Here is a 14,881-nt window from a genome sequence, read left to right on the forward strand (position 1 = left end):
CTAAATTGAATAGTACGCTGTTGATAGGCTAACAGGGTTTCCAAAACCAATTGTTGAATAAAAAGAAGATGCAATACAAAGATATTTAAAGAAGATCTAATACGCCTTCAATTCGAAGGTCGTCCAAACCTCTTAACGGTGTAATATGGGATAAGCAATGAAAAATAATTAGAAACTCAAAGCCTGTATAAATAAACGAAAAAACACTCTTTGCAGTACCCACCCAGTGACAGAAGAATCTCTATCCACCACTGCCATTGTTCGCTTTCGTTCGCGCATCGGGATTTCACCGTAATTGAATGACAGTATACGCAATCGTCGTACCTATATTTCACAAATGCTTCATTGTAGATGGCGGTCTATATACGTAATGTAAAATCTTTTTCATAGAAGCTTTGGTTTTTTGGATGACCTACACCACTTTAATGTATGATCTGCATAGGGTTAAATAATTTAGATAAAAATTTGTTGTTAATTATTTTGTCGAAATATTCTGAAATATTGTCAATTAAACGAATCATAAACTAATGCATCCGCGCAAATTCTAATTTGATTGTAATTAGTTATATTCAACTTTCATTCGTTGGGTATTGTTATTTGTATTCATCGAATCAAATTCATTACATTCAATTTAATGTTTTTCACCCATTGCTTAGGACCGATTTATCAGCCACTTATGTCACTTATGTAACATCTTTACTTTTCCTCATACCCGCCGCTCTACCTCATTTTTGGTTGCGTAAGAGATCGTTATCGTCGAAATATAATTTAATCTGCCTTAGCGATCGATAATTCAAAAAATATATACAGGCAGGCTCCGAGATATGCTATTATAGCGGACCGCTATATCCTGGGAAAAATCCGTATATCTAAAATTTCCGCGTAAGTCGATTCCGGGAGTAAAATCGTTTATACTGCAAGATTAGATAGTTAACTTCCTTCTCTGCACTTATTTTATTCAGCAAACCAGGCTACTTTTTGATAGAAACATTAAAATAAACTAAGAACAAATGATTTACATAGCAAAAGAAGCTATTTTAAACCAATTCTACACCTTTTTGCTTAGATTTTGTGCTATAAACTAACTCAGCTGTCAAATTTCCAAAAACTGCGTATCTCCGAATCCGCATGTCTCGGGGACTGCCTGTAATTACCTTTTGTAAGGGAGAGAGGTATCATTGTAGCAAAAACGATTCTCTGTTTATGTTTGGTTCTATTCATAGCCAACTTTTTGGTTTTATTTCTTACTGTTATTTTTATGCACTACTTCTCACATAACACGCAAACCAACGCTGACAAATTTGACCTACACTCATAAACCTTCTGACCAGATCCAGCATGTTACGAAATGGTTGTTCTATATAATGGCTTACAAAGTGGCATGAAAACGTAATGCAAATTGCTTCACACTACGAGCATCTTGAAATTGCCTGCCAAAATTCTGACTGCGAATAATCATCCTTCCATAAATTGTGTTTTAAAAAATTGCCAAAAATAATACTCATTCCATTAAATGTGTTTTCGTTTCGTCTTTTCTCATTCCATTCCTGTTGGTGAATCGTATTCTTCAACATTCACGATAATCATGGCAATGATTACGATGGCGATGATATCTTCTTTACTACCGCGAATCGACATTCTTCGGGATGTAATAAAAAATCCCATACTGCGGCATGTAACATCCCCAGGTGCAATTTACGTCGTGGATGAACTGGACTACGAGCGGCGTCAGAGCTATGAACTTTTAATTAGAGCCACAGACAGTGTATCTGGCGTTTCGGCTGAGGTACCTGTGTCAGTTCTGGTGCAGGACGTAAACGACTGTCCGCCCGAAATCGAACAAGACAGCTACAACATCACCGTTTCTGAACGAGCCCCTTTTGGAACGGCTATCCTGAAAGTACAAGCAAAGGATAACGATACCGGTAAGTTCAAATAGATGTAGAAGATGTCCTTGGCAGGTGGTTTAGATGACATGTATCCTAGCGATCACCCTATTCACTCTATTTATGACATACAATCAATCGAAATTGATGTATCGATATATTGAAACACGATTATCTTTTGCACACATTTTCCGTTCATCATACAGTTCTTTTGGCTCCTTAAACAACTAAACCCATGTACTTCGCGTATCAAACGTGATTTCTTAAGCTAAGACTAGAAGGTACCGTCATTGTTCATCAAACAAACAAAAAACATCTGGCAGAAATGTTGTCTACAAATACAGCCGACCAGCTTGTATACCTGACTTTTTTTCTCGCGAAGATTGATGAGTCTCATCGTTCAAAATGACCGGATAAAATGGTCTGCTTAGTGATGGGCTGTTTTCCGTGTATTTTATAATGCACTTCGGTGCATCTGTAAAAATGGTGTAGACTGCTATCGCAACGTTTCCAACGATTTCGCAGGATTTATCATTTACAACGTTTTCACAAGAGTTTAGGTTGTAGAATTGATTTTGTTTTAATTATTCCTTTAAGTTTAACAATAGGAAGAAGTATATTATTAGAACACTCAAAATAGGTCCTACGGCTTCAAGCTTGAACTGACCCTATTGAGGTTCAGTTTCCAACTAAATCTGAAATCATCCCCGAGGTTTTTAAATTTGCGAACACACACACGTTTGCAAAATTTTTAGCATGTCAGTCGAGAAAGCTTGGAGCATTATCGCATCACATCCTTAGTTTTATTCAATTTGCTAAGTCGAAAGTCTAAGTAAATCATTCATTCATATTAGCTGCCAAATTTCGTTTAGGTTTTTAAAATGTCCTGAAGCCCTTGCGTTTCCTATGCCTTTGTGATGGTTCCCGAGAATTTTTTTTTCGATGTACAATCCTCATTACTGCTCGCATAGCAGGAACATCATTGACATGTCGGTATACTTCTGATGTTACGGGTACTTATCTAATGAGAACTAGCACCACCGTTACTCTCGAACGTGTAATGCCACATCCAAAAGAGTGGGATACAGAAACGAAGAAAGTCACACTCGACCACGCGCCGCCATTACGTGGGAGAACGTCTTTCAAGGAAGTACTTGAGTATCAGTATGCTTACGGAATGGGAGCAACCATTCCAATATTATGACCGTTGGTGGTTGTTGAAATAGAGGTTTCATCCGCTCTAGGCGACATTGTGTTCGTATAGCACAAAAGAGAAAAAGAAAAATGCACAAGAGTTTAACAATCATTTTATTTGACACAGACCTGCAAACCATTCTATGTTATTTACATGTGTAACCTATAAATTAAGCATGTCGGCAGAGGTTATAAATTACTAACTCATTACCATTACTCATTTTTACACCTTCTCACAAGCAGGCATGAACCAGGTAATCAACTATGCACTCCAGACAGATTCCAAAAACACTTCAGAGCACTTTCACATGGATCCGGCTGATGGAGTGATCTATCTGAAAAAATCTCTCGACCACGAAACGCTTAGCCATCATCATTTTACCGTCGTCGCATCGGACAAGGGTGTACCAAATCTAAGTTCGACGGCACATGTTTGGGTTTCGGGTAAGGTGACATAATTTGTTATGATTTAATACAGCTTTTGGACAATTTAAAACTTACAGCTTAAATACGAATCAGCGATTTTCTTACTCGGGAAACATTACATTTTATTAAACAAATTCGAAGGTAGTTTATCGTCAAACAGAATAAACAACTTACAAGTTCAGATCTCTTATATGCCATTTGTCGCTCGGTTATCAAAATTCCCCTTAAGATCTTCAGTTCAATACTAAGCATGCCAAGCAGCTATCACAATGTGAAACTCGCAATGCTTCAATTGAAGGTTTTCAAATCATATCATAGTATCTTTTTTCAACGAATTGTTTTTCATGGAAAACGATATATACCATATACCTTTCACTCCATGTACATTAACATTAATCTCTCTATATTGTTTTGTCTGATGATAAAGCAATGATAACAAACCACACTAAAATAAAAAAGCATAACGAAACAGCAAAACAAATTAGATATTTGTACAACAAATCGTTAATATAATTTTAATAGTTGAAAATATGTGAACGCAACAGTTAAAGTGTAAATTTCAATATATTTCAGGTTACGTTTGAAACACATGTCGTAGCCAGTACGTTTATGAAACTATGAAAAAAATGTAATTTAATATTTTATTTTTTTTTCTTTTTACCTTATGACAAACTAGTAATGGATGTGAACGATAACCCACCGAAATTCGAACAACCTTCCTATTCTTGCGTTCTATCGGAGCACGCCTCCCGTGGTCAGTTTGTAACCGTGGTCTCGGCCTCCGATCCAGATTACATTGATCATGATCGGTTAGTGTACACAATTGCTCAGGGCAACGAGCAACAGACGTACGGCATCGATCCGGTCAGCGGTATCATCACGCTGGTCAACATGCAGAATTTTGCCGAGAAGCATGTTTCTATCTTGAACGTATCGGTAACCGATGGCGTATACACAAGCTTCACACGTGTTAAAATCACAATCCTACCGGCCAATCTGCACAATCCTGTGTTCGAGCACATGTTCTACGAAGCAAAGGTAGACGAAAATCAGCTAGCAGGGCGGCTTGTGACGACGGTAAGCATCCATCACTACGTACACACATCGGGGACGCGTTTACTAAAAACATACTACCCGGTGTGTTTCTCATTTTCGACTACCGTACCCTAATTTATCGCCACTTGTGTTGAATGAAATACCATGTGTGCTTTAAATTATCACTCAAAAGTTACCTACTTACATTAAAACATCGTAACGTCATGTATTCTGTTGCTAAAATTTTAACCCCCTCTGCTCATCAAATAAGAGAGAGTTTTCGATAAAAGATAAAAATATCAATAAAACCTATAGGACAGACCCTGCTGTGTGTGTGAAGAATTTACAGCACACAGTAAGTAGGTCAGGTGTTATAAGTGGTAGTGGCGTCAGTTTCACACGACAGACTCGCTATAAAATTTCATTCTGTCAGTGCTCCCGTTGATGACGTGATGAAAATAATTTATATTTGATTTTTTTATATTTATTAAATTGTTACGGTAGCAAAAAGATGTTTTTCTGGAGAGCTTTCATTTTTTCCCAAATAATTTATGATTAACCTTTCGCATTTAACGATCGATTTGGTTTTTGAAGGTGAATAAATACGGTGATAAATTACCTATGTATCCAATTATCATTTTTTATGGTAATGCTCTTCGTAATTTTGACAAAATTGATGATTGTGCATTGTACGCGACAATACTTTCAAATCCAATCCGATTTTACTCTAACCCAGTGTTCTACAGGCATTCACCATTGAGCAAAAACTGCAATTTGTATGCAGACTGTTTATTAATCGAAAACATTTTCTATACGATTTGAAAGTTTTTGCTTAATAGTCAATGACTGTAGTCCGGCGGGTAACAAGACAATAACCCATTTTAATTTAGCAAAATTACTGGAGCAAGAAAATGAATCTCAGATTTAGTAACGAAAGTTAAAGCTCGAATTATGTAGGTGTGTGAATGTTGTTTTGTTTTCCTTGAACTACCGACATCAAAATGAAGTGCTGTTGTACAAAAGTTTACCAGCAGAAAATGGGAATGCAAATTGGACGCAAATAAGCCACACGTCGTCGTCGTTGTTGTCGAAGTCATAGTCTTAACCATTCTTCTGCACCAATTGCTTTGCTACAACAGCCATTTCAAACACCTAGCATACATATATATAGGTGTGGTTGTGCTTGACGAGAAAATACTGATTTATGTAAAGGGTTGGAAAAGTAACTACGATAGTATGCTACTACGTTGGTATGAGATGAACTCCGCATCGTATGCAGTTGTTGGATTGTTCGGAAAAACATTCTAATGAATCAAAATGTTACTTGATACCTGCCCATTAGAAAAATAAAAATTTCTTTGCTTGCTGCTTTGTAATGTAGTATATTAATTTTCCTACTTCTGGATCCCAATCAATTGTGTTAAATGGATTCCCTTATATTTTTATATTCCGTGTATAGTACAGCAAATCCCCGCAGTACGCCATACTCGTTATAAGCGATTTCGCAATACGCGATGTTTTGAAAAAATGACAGCTCAAAAAAAATTTTGTTCAGCTCAAACGATTTTAATTAATCCAAACGAGACAAGGATAATTACACTCAAATCATTCGCAGTATAATTTTAATTCCAATGGTCAGACTGCATGCAGCCAAAGATTCGATTTCGTGTAGGATAAATAATGCCAATATTGCATATTGAATGTATTAACCGTTTCCGCAAACTTCTTTAAGCTCATCATTTGCATTCAAGGAAACCAATGGCCACTAGCCGGAATCATACTCTAAGCCAGTTTTTTTGTATGCGTTTTGACGTTTCCAGGCTTATCCGCTTACAGCGCGCCATACAAATGGCAAGCCAAGTTAAGCCTAGGAAAGAAGGATTAGATTGGTTTCCCAATGAACATAGCTAACCCAAGCTCGACAAATGTCATAACAAAGAATTTTGCTAGCTGGTTTGAGCCAGGCTAGGCCATGTTTTCTGTGTGCATAAAATGTCTATGTGCAAACATTGTTTTTTAACGACAACAACTGAAAAGGAATATGTTAATTATCGGACTTATGTGTTGTTTCAAATGATTTAAATTAAAAGTTAAATTTTTATACTTTAATCAATATTTGTCAAATTGTAATTCCGCAAAGATGATCCCTTGTATCATTCTATATGTCAAAATGCCATGTCCTTCACGAATCTGTTCATAATGATACAGCCCGGTACATGGATTATTTGACAGGTACAGGCCAAAAGCTTAAGCTTTCTAACTTTCGGTATGATTTGCCCCAATGTAACTAAAGAGTACTCTTTAGAACTAAAAAGGAAACAGATAAAATGATTTCACAACCTGTAAAGCAATATTTCATAATACTGGTTTCCTATTTCTCTAATCTCAAAATAATATTGGATGCACATTGTTCCATGTAATATGATACAATATGCATGTGCATATGATATTCTTTTCGTTATCACTATTCGATTATAGATTCTTTATAAACGCTATTGATGTTGATTTTTCTCTATATTTTTATTAATTCTATTCATCTTCCTATTTCCTATAATACTGGTGCAACAAGCAACAGTATCAACGATGGCCTTAAACGTTTTTATTTGAAGGGAGACATATTTTTAAAAGTAATGGCTACTTATAACACTGCGAGAGCCTCTCTCTTGAGTCCATTAAACTGTTTTTAATTTTTTTAAATCTATTTTCATTTTATAGGTGAAGGCAACGGACAAGGATTTTGGAGAGTATGGTCGATTGGCTTACTATATCATATCAGACGACATGCAAGAGTATTTTTCAATCGACAAAGAGAAAGGTGAAATTGTGACGAAAAAAAAACTTGACCGAGAAGAACGGCTGCACTACGAAATTCCGATAATGGCAGTCGATGCTGGTGCTCGTGCCGGATTCAGTACGGTACGGATTCGCATTGGAGACGAGAATGACAATCAGCCGATATTTCAGTATCGGGAGTATAAGACGCTTATCCAGGGTAACTTAACCATTAACACGACGTTCTACCGCGTAAGAGCAGTAGATGCCGACGATAATCAGAATTCGGTTGTGAAGTACTCGATCTTTGACTCGCAGAACAGTGGAATTAAGGAACTGTTCGGGGTGGATGAAAATACGGGAGGACTGTTTTTGCAGAAGAGTGCTGTTCAATGGGGTAAGTAGTTTTTCGTTGCTATACTTTTCTTGTTTTGTATTAATAGAATTGTTATGTTAAAATAGCATAGCGCTGTACAAATTTAATATTGTTCAAAATGAAATTGTAAATTAATGAAAACTTATTCGCGTGGAACATAAAAACATCTATATGTAACGTTCCACGTTATTACTTATCCGATTCGCAGAGAATCAACTGTTCCAGTTCTTCATACGTGCTCACGACGGTGGCACACCGTCACTGTACTCTGACGTCCCAATAGACATTTACATCATGAACTCTGCCGAAAATCCTCCGCTATTTGAAAAGAAAGATCGCAAACTGTTCCTTTTGGAGAGCTCTCTTCCGGGTACAATCATCACGAGGTTGCGACTTTCTGGGAACGTAACTGCCAAATATCGCATCCTGTCAGATGAGCTCGAAGAGCCTCAGTTCTCAATCAACGATGCCGGTCAGCTGAGACTAGCGAAAACACTGGATCGAGAAGTACGAGACACACATCTAATTGCAATTCTTGCTGAGACAGACTCAAGCCCACCACTGACGGCGGTCACGGAAATTATACTACACGTGCAAGATGAGAATGACAATACACCTATTTTTGAAAGCAATCCTTACTCTTTTGCACTTGCAGAAAACATTGAAAAAGGTAGCTCGATCATGAAGCTAACTGCGCGTGATGCAGATAGTGGCTCAAATGGCGATATTCGGTATGCAATATCACCCGACGTTGGTGACATTGTGAATATCTTCGATGTGGATGCATATACCGGTTGGATAACGACGTTAATTCCACTAGACAAGGAAAAGCGAGATGATTACAAGTTTCAGGTACTTGCTACCGATAATGGACTACCAAAACACACTACTCGTTCGACTGTGATAATTCGAATGAAAGATTATAATGATTGTCCACCGGTATTTAAAGAGCTTCACTACAAGGCTAGCGTTAGTGAGGATGCTCTTCCTGGAACTGTGGTGCTACAAATCGCCACTACGGACAAGGACGTTGATTTAAAAACAACTGTTGAATACTATATAATTTCGGGTGATTCATTCTCACAGTTTCAGATCAAGAATAGCGGCGAGGTGTTCGTTGTAAAGGCACTTGATCGTGAGAACCTCGCTGAGTACGAACTGAAGGTAATTGTGACGGATGGCAAGTACACAGCAACTGCTAATATCTCGATTACGGTGTTGGATGCAAACGATAATCCGCCGTACTGCTTGAAGTATCGTTACCGAGAGCAGCTCAATGAAGGGGACCGCCCTGGCACACACGTGTTGCAAGTGTTAGCAAACGATATGGATGAACCAGCCAACAGTCGACTACGTTTTTATCTTACCGGCAATGGAGCAGAAGATTTCAACCTGGACAAAGATAACGGCCACCTGAAGACGACGCGCAAATTAGACAGGGAAGCACAATCGCGGTACAGCCTAGTGGCGCACGTACAAGACCGTGATCATCCGGGATGGGAATGTTCATCACAAATCGAACTGACAATAACCGATCTGAACGACAATCCACCTAATTTCTCTATGAACCCGTACAGTGTAACTTTACCGGAAGACACCGAAGTTGGCACTCTTGTGACAAAGATACACGCGACTGATGCAGACATCGGCATTAATCGGAAGATCAAGTATGCTTTTCTGGACTCGTATCGTGATCATTTTCGCATAGCACCAGAATCTGGCATTATAACACTTGCCAAACCACTTGATCGTGAGCTGAAGGCCGTATATAATCTTTCTGTTAGTGCGAAAGATCTCGGTCTGCCATCTCTTTCAAGCGAAGCTACGCTCATCATCAACGTACAGGACATTAATGATAATCCGCCGGAATTTACGTCTAAACATTACTTCGCTTCGGTTCCAGAGATCAATGCAATCGGATCCGAAATTTTGAAAGTGCTAGCTACTTCCAAAGACACTGGCATTAATGCGGAAATAAGTTACTCGATCATCGGTGGCAATGAACACCGGAAATTTAGTATTAATAACAAGAGCGGTGTACTATCGCTAGCAGACTCGCTAGACTACGAGAGAGCGAGAGATTATTTCCTTACAATCCAGGCTGTGGATGGTGGAACTCCTCCCCTCAGTAATTTAGCCACAGTGAATATTTCGGTCACTGACAGTAACGACAACCATCCACAGTTCACGCAGAACTCATACAACGCACGAATTCGTGAGGACGCTCAGCGTGGCGATCGAATTTTGCAAGTGCTTGCGAATGATCTAGACTCGGATAACAATGGTCGGGTCAGCTATACAATCGAACGAGGTGATCGTATGCAGCAGTTTGCTATCGAAGAAGACACTGGTTATATCTCAGTCTTGGGAACACTAGATCGTGAATCGATATCGAATTATGTCCTGGAAGTTCAGGCACGTGACTATGGCGTACCAACACTAACAGCATATGTACTAGTGAACATTGAGATCTCAGACGCTAACGATAATCCGCCAATGTTCACTCAGCAAAACTACACTGCTGTCGTACAAGAGGACAAACAGATAGGTCACACTCTATTGAAGTTCGATGTAACGGATGTAGATACGGCTCCAAATGCAGCACCGTACACCTTCGACTTTAGGTCAGGTAACGAGGGAGGTTCATTCCGAATCGAACAGGATGGAATTTTACGCACTGCCACACGATTTAACAGTAAGATTCGAGATGCCTATCAGCTTCAGGTCCGTGTGTTTGATAATGGCACTCCACCCCTTTACTCTGATACCTGGGTGCTGGTAAAAGTGATCGAAGAATCACAGTATCCACCCGTGATCACACCGCTCGACATCACGATCAACTCTTTTATGGACGAGTATACAGGTGGTGTGATCGGTAAAGTGTATGCCACGGACCAAGATCAGTACGATACGCTCACGTACGGGCTTGCACCAACGATAGGTGTACTATACTCACCAACGAACCTCTTCAACATATCGAAAAACGATGGTGTGATCACTGCCTTTCCAAGGCTAGATGTAGGTGACTATCGCGTCAATGTCACCGTTACCGATGGGAAGTTTGCCTCCTTCACGATTGTGAAGGTTTCGGTCGAGCTGATCAACGAAGAGATGCTCACGAATGCCATTGTGATACGTTTCCGTAAGGTATCACCGGAGGCATTCGTGCTGAGTCACCGGAAAGGTTTCATCCGCTCGGTGCGGAATGCAATCGGATGTAAAATCAAGGATATCATCATCATTTCAGTTCAACCGCCAAACCTTGACAATTTGAATTTTATGCAGCATCGCGTCCTACGGGAACTGAAGAATGTAACACATTTGATAGGATATGGAATAAGGGAAAAACGAAACGCTAATGGTGATCTTGACGTTCTATTCACTGTACGCAAAAGTCAAACGGGTGGATTTCATACTGCATACGAGATACGGCGAATAATCGATGAAAATCTGGAAGAGATAGAGGATGCAACAAAATTACAGATCGACGAGGTGGTCAAGTCGAAGTGCTTACCTAATTTCTGCATACACGGGGAGTGCGAGGATAAGATTATACTTGATACGAAAATGATACATCCGGTATCGACGGACGTCACTAGCTTTGTTTCTGCGCGTCATTCACATCGTATGGAGTGTGTCTGTCGGGAAGGATATGGAGGTGAAAAGTGTCAGCATGCAATTAATGAGTGTTCAAAAGCTCCTTGCCCAACATACAAAACGTGTATTCCTGATTCGTCTGAACAAGGATATCATTGCACATGCAGAGAAGGGTTCGCAGGACCGAAATGTGATCGAGACATTACTCTGTGCAACGACGAAACGTGTTACGTACCCAGAAATCCTGTATCATTCAGTGGAAAAAGCTATGCGCACTATCGAATCGAAAAAGAGATTGCTAGAAAGAATCTGGAAGATCAACTTGCGTTAAGTCTACGATTAAGAACGGTCCAACCGACCGGCACCGTAATGTACTCGGCTGGTAAGGTGGACTTTAACATCCTGGAGATCATGAACGGTATAATCCAGTATCGCTTTGATCTAGGTTCCGGTGAGGGTCTTGTGCGTGTGTCAAGTATATTTGTCTCGGATGGCTTGTGGCACGAGGTCCGCCTGGACAGAGAAGGGAATAGTGCCAAACTGCTTGTGGATGGAAAACACGTAGCACAAGGGAACGCACCGGGAGTAAACGGTGTATTAAACTTGCAAACTGACGATATCTTTTTCGGTGCAGAAGTAAAGCAACATCCCACCGTACTTGGTTTCCAAGATGTTCAACGAGGATTCGTCGGTTGTATGGATGATATCCGTCTGTCAAAGATACCGGTACCGCTGCACATGAAAGGGGCTAGCTCGATCGCTAGCTTGCGTCAGTTTGCAAACGTTGAGTTCAGTTGTGATGCGACTTCCGTGCTTCTACCGCTTGGTGTTTGTGGAACGCAACCTTGCTGGAACGGAGGCACTTGTAAAGAAATCGGTGGTAGTAACTTTGAATGTTTGTGCCACTCGCGTTTCTCTGGACCCTACTGTAAGGAAGATCAAAACCCTTGTGCTTCATCCCCATGTCTGTACGGTGGTAAATGTTCGAAAATAGGCTTCGGCAACTATACATGTGACTGTCCCGCTCGAATGACAGGTAAACGATGTGATTACGGGAGATTCTGCACTCCGAACCCGTGCCGTAATGGAGGAGTTTGTGAGGAAGGTGATGACGGACCAACTTGTATGTGTCACGGCTATAGCGGAACTTTCTGTGAAACCGATATCGATGAATGTGAACGGCAACCGTGTGGAAATGGGGCTACGTGTATTAACGAATCCGGCAGTTTTCGGTGCATCTGTCCGCCAGAGATGACTGGTGCTAGTTGTGGTGATCCTCTCAATACAAACGCGCTCACCATCGCGCTCAAGAGGGTGACTTCGCAAGCGTTCTTCGTCGCAGTGGGTATAATCGCCGTAGTATTGTTAGGTGTAGTGGTTTGGGGTGTAGCATGTGTATGTCGCAAAAAGCGGCGCTCTAGCCGTCATGAGAAAATTAACAACGAAGGCAATACAGGTATAGTGCTAAATCCAGTATCAGAAACATCTGGTTATAAGCGTAGCTCGAAAATGAGTAACCTAGAGATACAGCGTGAACAGCGACCCGTTTCGTACACACCGAGTAGTAATAATGCAGCAGATCAATTCTATTGTAATGCAATACTTCAATACAACAATTTGGATACTCTGCGAAGCTACGGGTCGGCAGGAGATGAGCTTGAGAATGTACCTCCGGAATATCGGAAAGGTACAGTTTCCTGCACCCAGCAAATGGTCAACTTGAACAGTGGCGGAGGGAATGCCAACTCTTCCGACACTGAGTCCCTTCACAAACAAAAGTGGACTGAACAGATGCAGCTGCAAACGTTCACGGATAAGATCAATAACGACCTTAAGCGGCTTGCTCAAAGTGGTTCACCCGATTCACTCTTGCAACAACAGCATCAACCACAGATCCAACAGCAACCACATCTAGGCGCTCATCTCCGCGTGACGCCAATGCAGCTGAAACCTGCTCAGATGGGCATATTGCCGGGACGGCTACTGCACCAACAAAACTCACCAACTATGCTGATGCCACCGCATAGTTTCGAAGATTCACCGTCACATCACAGTAGCACGGCCGCCTACCATTGGGACTGTTCCGACTGGGTGGGTCGGGGCCATCATCCCTTGCCCAATATAACAGAAGTACCTGGCAGTGAAGTACCGGACTCTTCCAGCTTCCATAGCAACGAAAGCAATGAATCGCATCCGAAAACAAGTCTACTTCCGCCGAGTAAGTATTTGGTAGAGCCTAAGCAAGTGCTCGAATAGAATGGGTTAATACAGTATCTTACGTGCATCTATTTGCTCAGTTCTAGGCCCGATTGATTCGACGCGAGACATAGAAACATTAAACGAAGATAATGAATCGGAGTACGTGGACGACTCGGAGTGTGATCAGAGTGAACAGCCGCTTTCGCTGGGCTTCGAGCAAAACTCCTCCATATCCTGCCTGAACCCACTGGACAGTGGCAGCGAAGATTATAGATTTAACACAGGTAAGCTTCTTTAGTAAATCATAAACTAGATACAATTCTAACTAACAACTAACACTTGATATTAACCCCGCTTCTTGAAATACTGCAGTGCCTTTAATAGTAAAAAAACGTAAGTTTCTATTATGCATTAATCTAATTAAGGCAAAGTTCATTCAGTTGCTTCAAACACATAAACTTTAATGTTGATAACCTTCTTCTCTTTCTGTTATCCTTTCTCCTCCTTTGTATTCCTGTTATCCATAGCTGATAGTTATCTGCGTCATCCGAACAGTTACTTGCCCAAGTATAACATACAGAGCGAAACGGAGGGCGAAAATGTGCCACTGACGGGAAGGAAGTCGTTGAACGACCTGGAGATTGGCCGGCATCAGTTGGTCGAGTCTGACGACGAAGACGTCGAATCGTATGGATTCCCTCAAACGCGACGGAATCGTCGCGAACCCAGTGATATCGATTTAGTTTTAAAAACTGGTAAGCAACTATTCATCATGAACAAATAACTTTTATTATTTATTTCCATTTCTTCACGATTGTTTTTCTCTTCAATGCGAAGACGAAGGAAGCTCTCTGCTTAGCCATTCCCGCACTCATAACAGCTCGAATCACTCCAACAGTGATCTCTCCACACAACTGTGCGAGATCGATGACTCGGAGTACGAAGAGGGCCATAATCAGCCTATCCACGATCACCATCTCCATCGCCCTCATCTTCATCAGCAGCTTCAGCTCACATCCCAGCCATCGCCATCCACCAATGTGTCCGGTTCCTTCAGTGGGAATGTTGATTCATCAACTGCAATCAATACCACCGGCACCGGTGTCACCACGAAACCGAAGCAACAAAAGGTGAAGTGGAGTAACGTTGTACAACAGACCGAAGTTTGACAGTGGCAGCTAATCGACAGCAACAGCACACACGGACAGATGGCGGTAACAGATAAGACTTATTTTACTACTTCTACTATTGTCATTTTTATTATTAATGATGCTACTGTATGTAGCGGTTATAGACTACTATTCCGCGCAATTTCAGTATCGGTGCAGCTCTTATTACTATTGCTACTTTCGAGGCAAGTGGTGCTAATACTACTACGAATGTCACCACCATTCCA

The 14,881-nt window shown here is 40.8% G+C and overlaps 1 protein-coding gene across 1 annotated transcript in view; it reads left to right on the forward strand.

Moving 5' to 3' along the window:
• LOC128719567 (fat-like cadherin-related tumor suppressor homolog) overlaps positions 1-14,654 on the forward strand; it is a 55,897-nt gene extending 41,243 nt beyond the window's left edge. Inside the window, exons 13-21 of the mRNA XM_053813193.1 lie at positions 1,689-1,925; positions 3,324-3,524; positions 4,183-4,583; positions 7,257-7,710; positions 7,898-13,504; positions 13,584-13,769; positions 13,858-13,878; positions 14,013-14,240; positions 14,323-14,654. Coding sequence (XP_053669168.1) covers positions 1,689-1,925; positions 3,324-3,524; positions 4,183-4,583; positions 7,257-7,710; positions 7,898-13,504; positions 13,584-13,769; positions 13,858-13,878; positions 14,013-14,240; positions 14,323-14,654 — 7,667 coding nt within the window. The remainder of the gene's footprint in view (positions 1-1,688; positions 1,926-3,323; positions 3,525-4,182; positions 4,584-7,256; positions 7,711-7,897; positions 13,505-13,583; positions 13,770-13,857; positions 13,879-14,012; positions 14,241-14,322) is intronic.
• The last annotated feature ends 227 nt before the right edge of the window (positions 14,655-14,881 follow it).

This window comes from Anopheles marshallii, chromosome 2 (genome assembly GCF_943734725.1).
Source record: "Anopheles marshallii chromosome 2, idAnoMarsDA_429_01, whole genome shotgun sequence".
NCBI classification, from domain to species: domain Eukaryota; kingdom Metazoa; phylum Arthropoda; class Insecta; order Diptera; family Culicidae; genus Anopheles; species Anopheles marshallii.